Source organism: Musa acuminata, chromosome BXJ2-4 (assembly GCF_036884655.1).
Source record: "Musa acuminata AAA Group cultivar baxijiao chromosome BXJ2-4, Cavendish_Baxijiao_AAA, whole genome shotgun sequence".
NCBI classification, from domain to species: domain Eukaryota; kingdom Viridiplantae; phylum Streptophyta; class Magnoliopsida; order Zingiberales; family Musaceae; genus Musa; species Musa acuminata.
Window position 1 is genome coordinate 43,711,067 of NC_088341.1, and position 16,395 is coordinate 43,727,461.

The 16,395-nt window shown below is 40.5% G+C and overlaps 2 protein-coding genes across 2 annotated transcripts; one reads left to right on the plus strand and one right to left on the minus strand.

The window, feature by feature from the left end:
• The first annotated feature begins 5,452 nt into the window (after positions 1 to 5,452).
• Positions 5,453 to 6,264, plus strand: LOC135611100 (auxin-responsive protein SAUR36-like). The gene has a single exon (XM_065106416.1). It carries the CDS (start codon positions 5,596 to 5,598, stop codon positions 6,154 to 6,156), a length of 561 nt encoding a protein of 186 aa, XP_064962488.1. The 5' UTR covers positions 5,453 to 5,595; the 3' UTR covers positions 6,157 to 6,264.
• Positions 6,265 to 8,857: 2,593 nt separating this feature from the next.
• On the minus strand, positions 8,858 to 15,619 carry LOC103982611 (autophagy-related protein 13a). The gene is made up of 3 exons (XM_009399593.3): positions 13,987 to 15,619; positions 11,618 to 11,796; positions 8,858 to 9,521 (listed from the first exon to the last, which is right to left on the minus strand). Exons 1-3 carry the CDS (start codon positions 15,247 to 15,249, stop codon positions 9,206 to 9,208), a joined length of 1,758 nt encoding a protein of 585 aa, XP_009397868.2. The 5' UTR covers positions 15,250 to 15,619; the 3' UTR covers positions 8,858 to 9,205.
• Positions 15,620 to 16,395: the final 776 nt, after the last annotated feature.

Genomic DNA, 16,395 nt, shown 5'->3' on the forward strand with positions numbered 1-16,395 from the left:
AACTCTTTACCTGGTTGTAATCTATTGATGGCTCGTTTGATCTCGAATGGGCACTAGGATCAGGCATATGACCTGTTTGTTATAATGGTTAGCACAGCACTTCATTCGTGTATTGGTATTGTCCAAGGGAGGACCCATTATTGAGGTCGAACGCGTTTGCAGAGTCGTTTTTGCAGGATCGGAATGTTGGTTGAGGCCCAACACGTTCTGGACCAGATGATAAAACTTCGATCTGGCCATTAAATGGAACATGCAGCTCTATGCTGCTTGTACACTTTTCCGAAGTGATGTTATCGGAGGCTCTGGATCTCTTCTTCTTTCTAATGGATGGGGTTGGTAATTTACCATATTTATCATGTTGTAATCTACTGATGGTTGGTTTAATGTTGAAGGGATACTTGGATCAGGCATATTACCTGTTTGATATAGTGGTAAGCACAAGATTGGCCCCACTCCACGAAGGTTAATATTAGTATATGGAAAGGAGGTCGGATCATCGAGGCCAAACATGTTGCAGAGTTATGGAGCCTTATGGTCTTCTATTGGATCATGTGATTCTGCCTAATTTTGGGTATTCTAGGGAAGGAAAGTTGGAGTTGGCTCTGAATGATCAAACAATGAAAGGAAATACCTCTTCTGAGCTTGATGCCTTTGCCTACGGTATCCTGACATATGACTTTGCTGAAATTGGCTATGTTGATTCAGCAGGAGATTCATGGAATTGAACGATTGGGACCAATTTGGAGACCACTGTGGTGCCTTTTTTACAGCAGAATGATCAGTTGGTACTATTTGCTTTAGAGCTTCCTGATATGATGCTTAAGGATGGTTTAGCCTCTAATGGGCAAGAACCACATCTTCGTTTTCCTTTCTTCAGTAATCTTCTCATCCTTTTCCTATAGTTTGTTTACACATTATTTGACCGCATACAGAATTCATGCCCGTCAACTTACACATGTGAAGTTATATAGGTGCTAAATTGGATGATCCTGTTCATACGGAATATGGCCTTTTTTAAAAAAAATAAACCACCCAGGATTTAACTCATGAAAAGTTCTTCTGTTAGGGACCACTAGTATTTGTTATCCCGAACATGTTCCCAGAATTAATCGTTGCATTGCCAGATTATGTATCATTATAGTTGCTTTAGTTTTTGATGAATTAAGTTGCAAAATGATCATTCTGTCAAACTACCTCTTTTTCTTCTAAAATCATCTTATAAGAAAACCAGGGTCATAGAGTTACAAAACTTACTCAAGAAATATGATATAGAAGCAGCTGGAAAATTAGTTGATTTAGTTATTACTTTCATTTCTCGGAAGATACACAAGAGTTAGTTTTTCAGTGATTAGTAATTTGCATTTAATTTTTATCCTTTTTTAAAATGTTCTTACAATTTGAGATAACTGAGCCTCTATGCTGAAATTTCATATCTGAATGGTATAGAAGTGGTAATTGAACACAATGACCATAAGCAAGTGTGGACTTTAAAGAAGTATGTAGTTCACGCAAATGACAGTTATACTGGAACTTAATGCAACATTTGAGGTTAACCATGCACTTGGACAATTTCTAGATCATGTGCTGCATGTTATCACCAACCAAGAAGACTTTACTTCTGGGGTTTAATAGGTTATTATTTGGTCGATAAATAGGGAAAGTGGATTATCCTATCAATGTTAATCATCATCTACGTTATGGAGTGGGTTTCATGTGGAGTTCAACAGAAGATGAATGGTGATCTGACATGGAAAGCGAGTTTAAAAGGAGAAACTTATCAAAGCACACTGAAGCCGACTTCCGTGGTCGCATTCAGAAAACTTCATTTTTGTCTGGTGAGGATGTTTTTCCCTCTACTTTGTGTTATAGCTGCTATAGAATTGCTGTAGTATCTGATTACCAGTAGTACATGTACATTACAGAATAGTACTTGGAGTAATATATGTACCTACAGAATACTGCTCTCTCAGTTGCCATTTTTGCTCATTAAGTCATTCATATATAGCTTAAGGTGTTTCTTTTGTCTTTTCTTTTTTTGTCTAGATCATCCTTTGTGGATGTTTGAGCTGTCTGCATCAACTATACTCATTCACAATTCAATTTTTGTGATTAGTCTCATGATTTATATTGTGATTGCTTTATATAAACTTGTACGAGTATGATTAAGAAACATCAAATTCCATCAAATGGTTCAAAGAAAGGCCCATGTGCTTCAGCCTTTCTAATTTTGAGATAAAGTAGCAGTTGACTGCAGGATCACCATGCACAAGTTCTAAACAAACACATATGCTTTCTCCGGCCTTCATTTAGTGGCATAGATATAAATCTGTCACCTTTTTTTTGTCAACTTAAAGGAATCAACAGCTTTAAAAGGAATGTGTCTTCCACCTGTATCAGGACATGGCAGGTGGGTCTTGTATGTCCCCTTTGTGAATGTTGGCATTTAAGTTGGAACTAATGTTTGCGTAAGCATCAAATGTACTGGTTTATCATTGAGACCGGTGCAAAAGAACTGTAGGTATGTCATCCTATATGTCCAAAGTGCTGCACTTCTTATGGGTTTCAAGACCTTTAAAACTTGCTTTTCTTATGAATGTTGATGCCTCGTGTCTTGTGGCAAGGTCCCTTCATAGCTCATGTCGCCATCTATGTGCACATACGCATCTGTCAGCAATCCTGACAGGAGTGTGTGTGTGCACATCACAGTTCATATATGCATTAGTAATGTAGACCTAATAGCTACAGATTGTTTCTGTTGTTAAAAACATGACTTAGATCATATCACATCCATGTGGGCTTAGCTCTTAGATGAAATGATAGAGATCTGTATTTTAATAGTTTTCTTGCATCTGTATGAGCTGCACTTATATCTTCTATAGATTTTTCGCAGAAGTACGTAATTAAATATTTAGAGCACACTCATATTAGTGATGTTAATTTTCTCATTCTCCGTTGTCTCATGTTTTTCTTCATGCATTTTATGTCATGCTTTGTCATGTTGACGTCTCATTTCCACTTCCTTCCATCCAATCAACCACAATGACGTCGGCTGACATACTTATCAAGTTTGATTTAGGATTAGACAAGAAAATTTGATGAGTGCCAGCATCTATGTTTGTCTTATGAGTTTGATCGAGAGCCAAAATTAATCTTGCAACAACCACTTGATGTAAAGAGGATTAATAAGTGAATCCATGGCTTATTTTGATTGGCTTAATTAAGCTCTTGTTTTTTACTTGCCCTTTCTTCTCTTTATCTTGGGTTGATTCTAAACATTATCAACATATGCTTTCCTCACCTTCATCGAACAATGCGATTAGTATCTTAAAAGTTTCTTCACTCTTTTCCGCATTCTTGTCTCAGTTGCATCTGAAATCATAAACATCATCATATGTGCTGAATCAGAAGCCACTGAGACCTATTCCTATTGTTAGACAAAGCCAACTTGACATGTTCATCAGGGCCCTTCACCTACTCTCGTCTTGATGACAAGTTGTGACCAAATATGAATGACCCACCCTGCATCATATGTTGCAGTCAATCAGCAGAAACTTCACCCATTTTTGTTGATCTACCGCTGGCTATGCTTTGTTTGCAAGTGGGTTTAGGATTTAGGGCACTGCAAGTGGGTCGCCAGAGACTTCTTTTGCTTTATTTTACTCTCATCAGTTTCCATGTACGGCACTGCACGGTACGTCGATGGGATAAGATGTCTTTTTCGTGCTATTTCTTTGATGAAATTGTCGTCCTCGTGGTTCACACTAGGAGCTTGAAACTGTGGCTGCCTGCTAAAACAAATCCCCCATTGCCAATTTTCGTTTGTCTGGATTTTTTTTTTTTTTTTTGTTGAAGAGATTTGTGCTCTTACATCTTTGTCATTTGTTCGTCCAAATAATCGTGTGCCTTTTACTTAAAAGAGAGACATGCCCTGTGCAGCCCTGTTCGTCTCCTGGATGTGGTGGACAATATCGGAATCTCGACTCAAGTGGGGACGCGAAGCGGCCGTTCTTATGCGGGTTGCAGCGGCACAAAAGTCTATGGTGGTGTATCGTCTCATTCTCTGTCCCCGTACGGCATTGCACGGCATTGGTAAGTCTTCTTCCCTTGCTTTTGACGCTTAAGCTTTAAACCATGATTCTGTGCATAGGAATGATATACTAGTCACTAGCCAGTTGTCACTATTTATCATTACTTTTCTCATTATAATAATAGGCAGAAACTACTTGGCATAATCTTTAAGTAAGGATTAAGATGTTCTACCTGTCAAACAAAACTATTTTAAACTTAATCAGATTACTTTGACCAAGATCATCTAAATAGTAACAACCAATCCATAGGGAATTGTGTAGCTTTGAGTAACCATCTCTTGGTCAAGTCAATCCAATTACAAATAACAAATCAATGGATGACAAAGGGATATAATAGATTGATGAGTTTTGGTTTAAATTTCTGCTGAATTCGGATGAAGCATGTCTGAAATAAAAAAAAGTAAACTTCATTCAGATCTCAAATTACATGCAGATTTAGGTGATGAGGGATGCTAGTGTAGATTTAATTGCATGCTTCTGAAGGGACTCTCTCCTCATGATGCCTGAGCAATGCCAGTGTGTGACTCGCCTGTCTCGATCGAGATAATGTTCAGGGAAACGAGACCTTCTATTGGCCAGAAGAGTATTTATTGTTTTTCTTTTTTAGCTGAACCCTGTCCTGATGAAGACAGGCGAATCACAGCCACAGCACGAATGGCCGGTCGATGTCGCCGTGGCGATCATTAGATGTGCTTTATTTTATTTAAAGTAGAAGATACGGTACTTTAAAGGAGCCACTCACAATCTGTTGATCGTTAATGGGGGAGGCATTACCTGCTACATATGAGGTTTTAGGCTCTTCTCCGCCCCCATCCACCACCATAAATTTCCACTCGAAATGGACAGGATTTAGGGACAGATCCAGAAACAAATAATTCCGCGTTTTTAGTCCATATAAGACCTTGTCAAGCCTTTTTAGTCAATCTTTTTTTCCCCTCATTTTAATTTTCTACAATGGAAAAGTATACCTTGTTAGTATCGAATATTTCCTGATCGATCGAGTCATCAGTCGAATCTTTGAACCCTAATCGGTCGATCAACATACTAAGATAAAAAAAACAACAGAAATAGGATGAGAATTAGAGATTTAGATGGTGTAATGTCTTATTTTCCTCATGTCACATATGATATCATAACCAAGGTTAAGTGTAATCATGTCCGTTGAAAGTGTAAGCGGTTGTTAATACCGACGAGCCCTATATTTAACATAATAACATCGACTGCAGTTGGCACGACTCTCCGCCAACGGAAGAGCCACCCGACTCATCCCTCCTCTACTTAATGCTCTGCTTCACTACCCCCAGCCTCCTCTTCGCCTTTCCACTCTCGACTCATCTTCTCTCTTCTACCTCCTCTTAGCTTCACTACTCCCATCTTTCTCTGTGTACCAACAGCAGAAAGAGTTTGGCTGCGTTGTTTCTCATCCGAGCCACCGTCTCCTTGTTTGTTTGATGCTCCTCTTCCCGCTATTTGACCCCTCTTCCTAACTGGTACTGTACTTTTAGTTATGAAGAGGTTTAGAGGATTCAAGTTGGGGCGGCGACTAGTGGGAGTCTGGCGATGGGTCGTCCGCCGCCGCCGCCCCAAACGCTACCTCCACCTCGACACCCCCTCAAAATCCAACCTTTCGAAGACTTCGACGATGACGACGAAGATCTTCGACTGGGGCCGCCACCTAGCCGGCCGCTTCTGCCGAGGACCGCACTGCAGGATCGGTGCCCGAACCTCCGCCGACGACCGGAAATTGAGTGCGGGAGCGCCGCTAATAGAAATGGAGGGGGAGGGCCGGCGGGGGTGGACGCCGCCGCCGAAAGGACACCTGGCGGTGTACGTGGGAGGAGAGAAGGAGGGCGGGCCGCCGCGGAGGTACATGGTGCCGGTCATCTACTTCAACCACCCTCTGTTCGGCGAGCTACTGCGGGAGGCAGAGGAGGAGTTCGGGTTCCACCACCCCGGTGGCATCACCATCCCCTGCCCCGCTGCCAAGTTCGAGCGAGTCCGGTCGCGGATCGCCGCTGGCAGCGAGAGGCTCCGCTGCAAGCGCGCCTCTTCCCTTCTCTCCTCCTGATGCGAATCCACCTACCCCCCCCCCCTTTCCGTACAAACCCCTGTTTTCTTTTCTTGAAGCCTCTGTTTTGTACGTAGTTTAACTTAAATAATAGTTTCTTTTTCTTGATTTTTTTTTCAGTTCATTTAATTTCTTTTAATGAGAATTTTAATTTACATGGATGATCTTATTTAATAGGAACATCCAACGAACCATAGTGTATACACACACTATGGTTAGTCGTGTGGTGTCTTCCTTTCCAATCTTTCTTGGTGGTTAGACTTTCTACGGGTGATGACAATGTAAATGGAGCCCATCTAGTTTGGCACGAGGCAAAAGACTAGGCTTACAAGACTAGGAAGCTTGAATTTTCCTACGAACATGACAAGTTGAACCCTCTGGTCCCTCCACAAATGCGACCTCTTCACATCGTTCTGGTTCATTCGGTGGTTGGTTCCCCAACCCATCGCCTTCCACCGTCGGCCCATCTTCAACCCAGACACAGATATTGTTCTCCTCCCCCCCCCCCCCTCCCCTTATTTTTGTCCTCTCTTCTTCTTCGTGTCAATTGGCCATTGGCTATTCCTTTTCTTCTGTGAAACGAGATGGGCTATATTTATTGACTCCATGAATTGGACGCATCCGGTCCACTGGATTTGTCATACGGCTCCTGATTCTTCTCCGGACCTGAGGTCATCATCTATCGTGCTTCATTCGCGTTCGATGCACATGGCCTCAAAACTCTAGAAGATGTGCCTTTGCAGATAGAGACATCAACTGCCTAGGGCAGTGTAGCACGGTCGAGAGTTCCTTCCATGTGTCTATGAACTCGGGAAGAAGACGTCAACTTAGTTATTTTTCCTTTTGCTAACGATGAGCTATGCTTTGAAACTAACTATAGGTTCTGAAACGGAGTAGGGGAGGAGATATGTTATGCATAGAGCATAGATATCATATATTTATATATGGTGATTTGTTTTTTCTTTCATATGATTAGAGATCAAGGCGGAATTTTGATAACCTTTTAATGATTAGATAAAAATCTTTACTTGATTGACATTTTGTTGGACAAGATATCAAACTTGCAACCTAAAATGAAGCATGTTTTGCATCTCAATAATTGGAATGAGCCCAGTTTGTTAATTTGGACGAAAGAGATAGCACTCTTTGACTACATGGTAATGGTCCAAGTAAACACCCAATTAGTAGTTATCTAATACAGTGTTCCAAAGAAAGATCAAATTAAATGTGACTCGATTTCTCATGCAAAATTAATTTCTGATTTTTCCGGTACTATAGGAAGAGCAAAGCACCGAGTGGGGATTGTTTCGAGGAGTATGTCCATGAGATCACGTGATTGAATTTTATAAGCGGACAATATTTAATTGTCATTTTTTTGTTGGGTGCAATATTGGATTTTTATTGACACGTAAAGATGACAAGAAGTTGGAGTCATGAAGCGGAAAGATGGAGTACGTTCACTGCTGGGTCACAATAAGGTCGCCGAATTCGGAGGATTTGACGCCAAAAAAGATTTTTTTGGGCGAGTTTGCGATCTGACTCTTATGCGGTGATGTCACTGGCGAGTATCCGCACTTCAATAGTACCTTCGGGGTCCGTTGATGCTACGTCATCAGATAGGGGTAATTTGGTCTTCTTATTAGTTGACAAGCTTTAGTAGCGGATAGAGTTCGTTCACCGGCAGGTGGGGATAAGTATGGCCATTTCGAAGGATTTGACGGCAAAAATTTTTTTTTGGGGCCAATTTGTGATCCGACTCGGTTTGCGGTATTGTCACCGTCAGCATATGTACACTAATTCTTTTTTATATCTTAAATAAGCATAAGTCGACACGGAGCCGTTCCCACTGAGTTTTTAGTCAACTAAGTCTGCTCAGCGTAGTAAGCGTCAGTATGCGGAAATTTCAAGAATCTAAGATCCGAAAAATCTTTCGAGGCAGTTTCTCATCCGACTTGTACGCGATTATCTTTTACCGATGAGTGCATTAATTTAATCTTACAATGGTCTTTAAGAATAAGCCAGCATTAAATGTCTTGGAGGGTAGTATAGTGCTTTTAATAGGTTTTCAATTGATTACAAGAAGAGAAAACGTGTTTCGAGTCGCTTGTCATCGGACTAGAGAATGTGGTAATCACACCTACTAGAATTTCTTTGTTTTACGCGTGATTTGATAATTTAATGATTAAATTATGACAAGACATGACCTACATATAAAATATAAAATAAATAAATATAAAATGATTTTAAAAATAAATAAATAAAATTGCACACTATAGAAGACATAAATTATATCGATTTTCCATTAAATTAACATTGTGACAGGATGAAACAAGTGACACAACAAAATAAGCGATGCAATAAATTTATAAAAGAGAACCAGAGTTTCTATTATATATCTTATGATTTTAGATAATATCATAAGAAAAATGTTGAAATGTTAATGCTACCTTAGGATAGCATCAACATTTGTAACGTAATATTTAGGTCAGATATGATATTTTTTTTTAAAAAAAATATCAAACACCAATTCAAATTTGAAATAAGCATCTAAAAAATATTCCCAAACGCAGCCACAATATAACACACAGCTTGTGAGATGAACAGCAACGCAAGATCAACAATCAGGTATGATGCATTGCCAAGCATAAGATATTTTGTTTTGAGGAGACCCACAATAAGTTTGGTAAGAGTCAGCAACAGGAACATCATAAATGAAGTAGGCTGATACTACAGTGGCGAACAAGAACAAAAATTTTTGATGTGACAACAAATTGATTTGCGCCAAGCTTGAAGTTCAAGTAAAACAAATGAACACATCATTTTGGTGTGAGAACTATATACAGATGAGAAAGTTAATCATGCACAGTCGAGCACGAGGATGATCAGTTTTGCAGAAGCGAGCTTCTTGGAGAGATCCAATGGGACGACAAATCTCCACTGTCAGATAGATAGCTAAATCCTTTGGGAATGATCAAAGAGTCTGCCATTTTGCTCCTATGTATGAACTGCACTAGTCTTTTAATTCTGATGCAGGATAAGGTTTCACCACTCACTCTTTTCTTTGTTTTACAGAATCTAGCGATCCTGATTTACTCTTCGAAAGTAACAAGTTCTTCAGCTCTTTATAGCTTTGGAGCTCCTCTAACACGTCGCATGTTTTCCTAGACATGACAGAACTGCTCATACTAACTTCTGCATTCGATTCTGAAGACAGCAAGGAGCCCTGACCTTGGCGCAGCGGAGCTGCGGTTTTGAGCATGTGGACGAGAATGCCAACTTCCGCCTCTCGTGATTTATGAGAAGAGCCAAATTCTGGTGATTTATGAGACAGAGTATCTTCTGATGCTTCCTTACCATCAAAGCTCCTGTCAATGAAAAAAAATAGATTTATTATATTGAATGGATTTTGAATAAATAGGAACATAGAAAATTAGGCCACTAAGTAAGGTCTATATATAAGATAACAGCAAGGACCAAGTAGACCGCACTGCTGCATAAAGATTCTTGCCTATTACATGAACCAAAGAGAAAGTAGGTCTTATATCATTTGTTGCTAAGTCCAGAAGGCCCAGGGCCTAGGAAGATGTACTATTGTTGTTACTCTACAAATTTTCTTCATGGCGAGAATAATATTAATTACTCAAGTCATGCTAAATGTGAAAACAATCGATAAAAGCATAGTTGGAGAAAAAATAATCATTATGAATACAGCAAGCTAATGCACAAAAACTCGATTATCCTGTGTAAATTTTCAAATAAATAATGTGACATAGAGCTACACACTGTCGACAGCATGTAGAAACATAAACCCTGCATCTGCCTGTAAAACTAGTTTACCACTCTATACAAGGTGGAAGGGTTAAACCTAGCATGTAACGACTACTTGGATTGGCATATTGTCCACTGCATACTGTCAATCCTTGTTTATCCACTACCTTTCCCTCCAAACTTTTACATTATAGACAAGGTTCCGTGTCTCTTTCCATTCACCGTCAGTGTCCCCGTCTAACAGTGAGCTGAGATATCAGCAATTTCTAGGTCTCAATCAGGTTAAAGCAGCTAGATGTCATGCTATACACAGTGTTCAATGATATAATGGATAATTGCACATTCCCATATGATTATTTGAACAGTTTGCAATATGTCCTCCGTAATTCCAACATTTGGCAATTGTGACTCAACCTCAGATTCACATAAGCAAACAAGCATGCTTGTGAAGTGGATAAAGAAGTGCAAGATGGAAAGATAGCATTAAATGATACTCATACTAAATATTTTTCTCACTAAAGCTCCATCACTTCATTTTCCTCTCATCAAACATACTTTTAACCTTTCCTACAAGCACACTATGCTACACTCACAAGTTAAGTTTTCTAGCTCCATGTAGGCTTCTTTTCATGTTATTCAGAGTGAAGTCATCTCCAAGCCAGCTGAATGTAAAAGTTCATCACATTGTAACTATCAGGTTAAAGTTCACTTACTTTGAATGAAAAACCTAACTCGACGAATGAACATTCACATAATTATATAATCTTCACAAATTTCTGGATGAATCAGGAAAATAACAAAATTCCCTGACAAGATTAAAAGTCTGGGACAAATAAATAGAAAATGAATTTGGAAGGGAAGGATTAAACTTAGAGGCCATCTACAATCACATTGAACTATCCCCACGTGTTAACCAAGCCAGCTGCTGGAGGGATGTCAGAGATTGATCCCCCCAGGTGCAATATCTACGTAGCAGCCTAGATAAGATCCGCTGAATTATCAACACTATATTTTTTATTACATACTTTGTCAATCATATTCTAAACAAGGTACTAACCAGGTACAAGTCACAATACCCGATTAGAAACATAATCACTAAACTGGCAGATCTTTCCTTTAATGTCTAACTAAAACTAGCAAAAGTCAGGAGAAAGAAATAGGTAATCAAGTACGACATGTGATGCGCCTCATACCCGAAAAATGGACTGATGCTTCCTGGTAACGAATCTAAAATGATGAGAAGAATCCCTACGGTTCAACTGACAAAACCTATTGCACTCAACAAATAGGACAAAGCAGATATTAGAACTACAGGGGAGATCAAGAACTGTATGACCAAGTATCCAACCAATTTTAGATATCCACGACTATGTAAGTATTGGTCTAAAACAAGGAGGAATTAAAATAATCACGGAAAGATGGATCGCTAGAATTATTGAATTCAGAATCTTTTCTAATGATTGTGGAAGAAATTTTCAAAAGAACAAGGTAATTTGTCTCCTATAAAAGCACAGAACAGTTAAACTTACACGGTTGACTCTAGTCTCGGTATTCTATGAGTCTCATGTTAAGTTAAATCAAAATCTTGCTAGATAAGCAAAAACAATAGATCTTTGACCCAGCAATATAGCTTTGTTTGTCCATTTTAGACTTCAATCTAAGCATCTGTAGAATAAATCACTGTAAGAATCACCTTGCTTGTGAATCTGATGTGTCAACATCATCTACAGCAAATGGGTAGGAAAAATCCCCATCATCAAGGTCGTCCTGAATTGACAATCGACTAGAACTTCTCGAAAAACCATATCTAGGTGATCCACCAGAAGACAAAGCAGAGAACCTTCCAGAATCATCCCGGCCATCCTTGAGACCCTAAAAGATAAAGTAAAACCAACATATCAAGCAAATTATAGTTGAACTTCACAAACTATCAAGCACAAGTACTTCTACACTGTGACAATTTAAGCAAATTATATGGAGGGTATCAAAGAAAAAAAGATAATAGAATCTTCAAATAGGAATGATAACAAGCAATTTCTAATGAAGTCAAGTGGCCAATTGATTTTGGGTACTGCAGAAGTCCTAATAGGAAAACTTGCCTACTGAAAACAAACAATGCAACTTCTGTTTGGATGCTCTAAATGTTATCCTGCTAAACTGTCATCCTATTGGAGATTGGATGAGTAGCCCACAATTATAATGAAGTAGTAGATACTTAAAACCCTAAACTATCAATTTCATGTTCAGATGATGATTTCAGACAAACATCTGCTTACAAAAGATTGCCAGTAATAATAGTTTACCAGAGATAAGAAGACCTATCATTGGAGTGAATTCATGCCTAGACTACAACTGGGAACCTTACGAATAAAGCAGAACATGAGTTTAAAAAAGAAGAAAAATTTTTACTCTCAGTTATCTTAATACTGTGTTCTCAAAGAACATATTGCCATCAAGATAAAACATCAGATATTCCTCCATGCCTTCAACTTTCCTGTACAAACTATCTTTTGTATTGTTAATGTAAAAACACACACACATACCAGTAAATGAAAGGTTTTACACAAGAGTATCATCAACATAAAGTTTTTCATGAATCTATTAGCATACTTTCTAATTCAAGATTCACTTTCGTTTGAAAATATTTGAGGGAAATTTGTGTCACTACCATTGGCATGCTGAAACAATGCTGTAAAAAGTTTCAACTTTTTGAACCTCCAAAAAATTGATTACTTAAAGAGGCTAGCTGATAACATTCGACACTGAATATAGGTCTGACAAGGTCTAGGAAGTGGAAGAGGAGAAGAAATATAACAAGTGTCTCAAACCATGGATGCAGTACATTCACATCAAACGAGCATTTCTAAGATAAATCTTAAGGCAAGAATTGTGAGGAACCATTTTTAAAAAAATAAGATTCTAAACACAGAATGTGAGCCATGATAAGGTATTGATATTGACTTGCAACATATTTATCTTTGAGCCCCATCATAGAAGCAAACACGTTTGTTAACTGTCAGATCCTACATTGATAAAGCCAACTTGTAATGACATGATTTATCATAGTATACAATGTGGTGGTAACCAATATAGAACATTGATACTAAAATTTTCTTCTGGAACACCATGGGCCAGAAGAAGTATCTGACTCTCAAACTTTTGAAATTCAACGGCTTGAGAAGCATGATTGATTGACTAGGAAGGTGCTGCTTAACTATTATCTGAATCTTTCAGTCAGCAATCGTGCAGTAGTCTCTCAGCTCATGGCCAATAAATTTGCCAGCCCTGACAATATGATTTCTTCAAAAGCGGTGGAAGTTTCAGTAAAAATGTTAAGAGACTTAAAAGGACTTAAAATGAAGGACGTAGGTAGTTCTGGTGGTTGTTGAGCACTTCTGCGACCCATGGGAAGTGGCATTCTCATACTGAGCAGATAGCCCCAAAGTGAAATTGTTCCCAAAAAATGCTTGATTTTTTATAGCACGAGAGGTAGCAGTAGCACCCATCCCAGGAATGGTGCAAGCTAACTTCATCATAACATTCGAGAAGTTCCAAGATCGATATCTATGATCAAGGATAGAAACCAGTTGACCTAATATTAATTGCAAGGATTCCATCACCTATTGACCTTAGAGAATGGTTTTATTTCATTGTCATCATTTGGTACAGAAATTCTCTGACTTTATAAACAATTTCCCTGTAAAAGAACAACGCAAAACTACAAAAGGGAGCACTTAAAAAGCAAATCATTTCAGACATTGTTTTCTAGTATGGAACTTATGCTTAGGCATTAATGCCCCATGCTTACCATTCTGAATGAGGTAGCAATGTTAGGAAGTATTCCTCTCTTTTACCTGATTTCAAGGTTTGACAACCTATGATTCTATAAGAAGCAAACAAATAATTAAACAAGTAAGGTGCGAACCCCTAGTAGTCATGGCTAGCATTTTAATGCATCTATTTGTTTATATTCAAGAAAGGGCAAGATTCAGCAACAAAATTGCGTAAAAAATTAAAATTATATCACTCAAGAAATCTAGAAAAGTTGAAGCGAGCAAGTACCTTATGAGCAGCATAAATGTGAAAGTTTGAGTACACATCTCCTAGAATCGACCCTTCGGATTTTCTGAAAGATATACTCCTCGAAGGAGACTCTTGACAATAAGGATCCGCCCTTGTGCTTCTCGGAGATGGAGGAGGCAAAAGGCTCTTGAATGGGTCCGAGAGGTTGGGGCTGCGGTGCTGACTCTTCCCCGTTGGTATGCTCACAGGTGCCGTCTCCAAATGAAATCTAGACTGCGGGGAATCACCACCACGCGTTGGAGGAGAAGGGGACGCCGACGTCGAAAGTGGTGGTGAGAGCTTCAACTCGTTATAACCGGAACTTCCCTTCCTCTCGCCCAAAGGCCGCTGGTTTGGCACCAGATGACCATAATTCTCAGGCAGCAAGAAACCTATCTCCGAAACCGGAAGCCCAGAAGCCGAACTGAGAGGGTGGTGTGCCAGCGGTGTACTATTCCAGCTATGCGGGCGGTCGAATGAAGGAGCTGCTGACGTCCGGATGCCCGTCGGCGGATACTGATGCATGATCGGACGAGACACGCGTTCCGGTAGAGAAGAAGGGAAGGGTCTCATGGGATCGGCAGCCGGGCTACCGACGTAGTCCGTGATGATCATCGGCGGCATGGATGAGACCTCAAGATTAAAGTTGGCGAGGCTCGGGCGGTACTGCACCGACACGACGAGCTGGCCGAACAAGGTCTCCACCGGCGCGAAGCTGTACTGCTTCAGTTCCGCCTCTTCCGCCCTGGAGAGAGGCGCCACGAAGGAGGATATCCTGTAGCTGAGGTCGTAGTTATACGGCTGGCTGGAGGAGCACAGCAGGCGGAAGATCCGGTGAGCCGGGAGGAGACGGAGCAGCGCGTAGAGGGATCTGAGCAGAATTATGGACTTCTTGTAGGTCTTGCGATGCCAGCTGCCATCGTGGGGATGGTGCGGCGCGGCGGCAGACCAGGGAGACGGGGGGACGCACTGGGCAGTCCAGCGCTCGACGACGGCCTCAGGGGAGCCAGTGGGGTCATCGGCATCGCCGCGCGGGGTGAGGAGGATGTCGACCACCAAGGGGTCCATGACCGCGCCATGGTGCCCGATCTGGGCGGGGAGGTCACCGAGGGCGAGGTGGAACCAACGGTCGCGGGCGGAGGTGGGGCGGGGGGCGGAGAGGTGGAGGTGCGGGATGCGGGAGGCGAGGACGGCATGCTGGGCCTTGTGGAGGAACAGGGTGATGATCTGCTCCGTCCGATCGGACTCAGACGGCGTCGCCATGTCCGAGCGGCGATCGGCAGTGGCGGGGCTTCAGATCAAGATTAGGTCACCGGCCGCAGCGGCCCATGGCATCGCCCGGAGGACGTCATCACGACAATAACAATAGTAGTACCAACAGCAGCAGCAGAAGAAGAAGAAGAAGATTGAGATGAGAATGATATGATTGAGGGCATATAACTCAACCAATTACAAATCCCGGAAGAAAGAGAGAGGAAGAGGAGGAGGAGGTGGAGGAATCCAAAGGAAGAGGATGATGAGTTCGAACGGATCAGGAATTTGTTGGTGGATTTAGGAATTTATCATTAGGAAGGGGGATGGAGGGAACGTGATGGAATGGAAGACTGATTTGGAACTCTAATTTCTTATTTCTTTCACGAGGACGCCTCATTATGATCAAACAAAGGCCTCCCAACTGCTAAAATTACCTGTTATCGGATCAGATCCAATCTGAATCCACTAACCCGATAAGCATATTTCGTACACTTGCTTGCTTGCGGGCTCGATCTCGGATCCCAAATTAATACCACATTTGCGGGTGACCGCGTGATATCATCCATCGTGTACATAATATACATCGTATCGTACGGTGGTTGGTACACGTGGATTACGTAATGGTGAGGTCATCATTCCACGACGAATGTAGCGGGTCGGGTTTGGAACCTAATCTTGATCGCAACAAAGCTCACATGTGATTTCTTTAATTGTCGCGAAAGCTTCGTGATCGAAGGGCTCGAGGCGTTTAGTGAAGCATGATGTTGGTAGAAAAATGATCGCTGGCGTGATTACGTTTAGGGTTCCCAAAGTGGAGAGAGTAATGCACGTATTTATTATTTGGGGATGTTTTGTTGCCTCTCGTGTAACCATTAATCCGTTCGCAAAAGCAATCATGGTTGCGTGCAGGTTACTTACTCTCTGTATGACCGACCATGTTTCTGCTTGCTTGCAGTTGTTTGGTGACTTCAATTCATTAAACGGGTTAGTAAGTATTTGTAGTATTTTTACCAGGTTTATGCGGGTTAATAATAAACTATCTTTTTTTTTTATAATTAATTTATAATTAGTATTTTCGATTTTTATATTTTAAATTATACTTTTTATATTTATAAAAATAAAAAATATTTAACTTTATTTCTCCTCGTATAGTTG

What these genes read in the sequence shown, in the direction of transcription:
- LOC135611100 (XM_065106416.1), top strand. Translation starts at nt 5,596, where the DNA reads ATGAAGAGGTTTAGAGGATTCAAGTTGGGGCGGCGACTAGTGGGAGTC.
- LOC103982611 (XM_009399593.3), bottom strand. Translation starts at nt 15,249, where the DNA reads ATGGCGACGCCGTCTGAGTCCGATCGGACGGAGCAGATCATCACCCTG. An exon ending in ACATTTATGCTGCTCATAAG is followed by an intron (nt 11,797 to 13,986) that starts GTACTTGCTCGC and finishes TTTATCTTTTAG; the next exon opens with GGTCTCAAGGATGGCCGGGA. An exon ending in ACATCAGATTCACAAGCAAG is followed by an intron (nt 9,522 to 11,617) that starts GTGATTCTTACA and finishes TTTCATTGACAG; the next exon opens with GAGCTTTGATGGTAAGGAAG.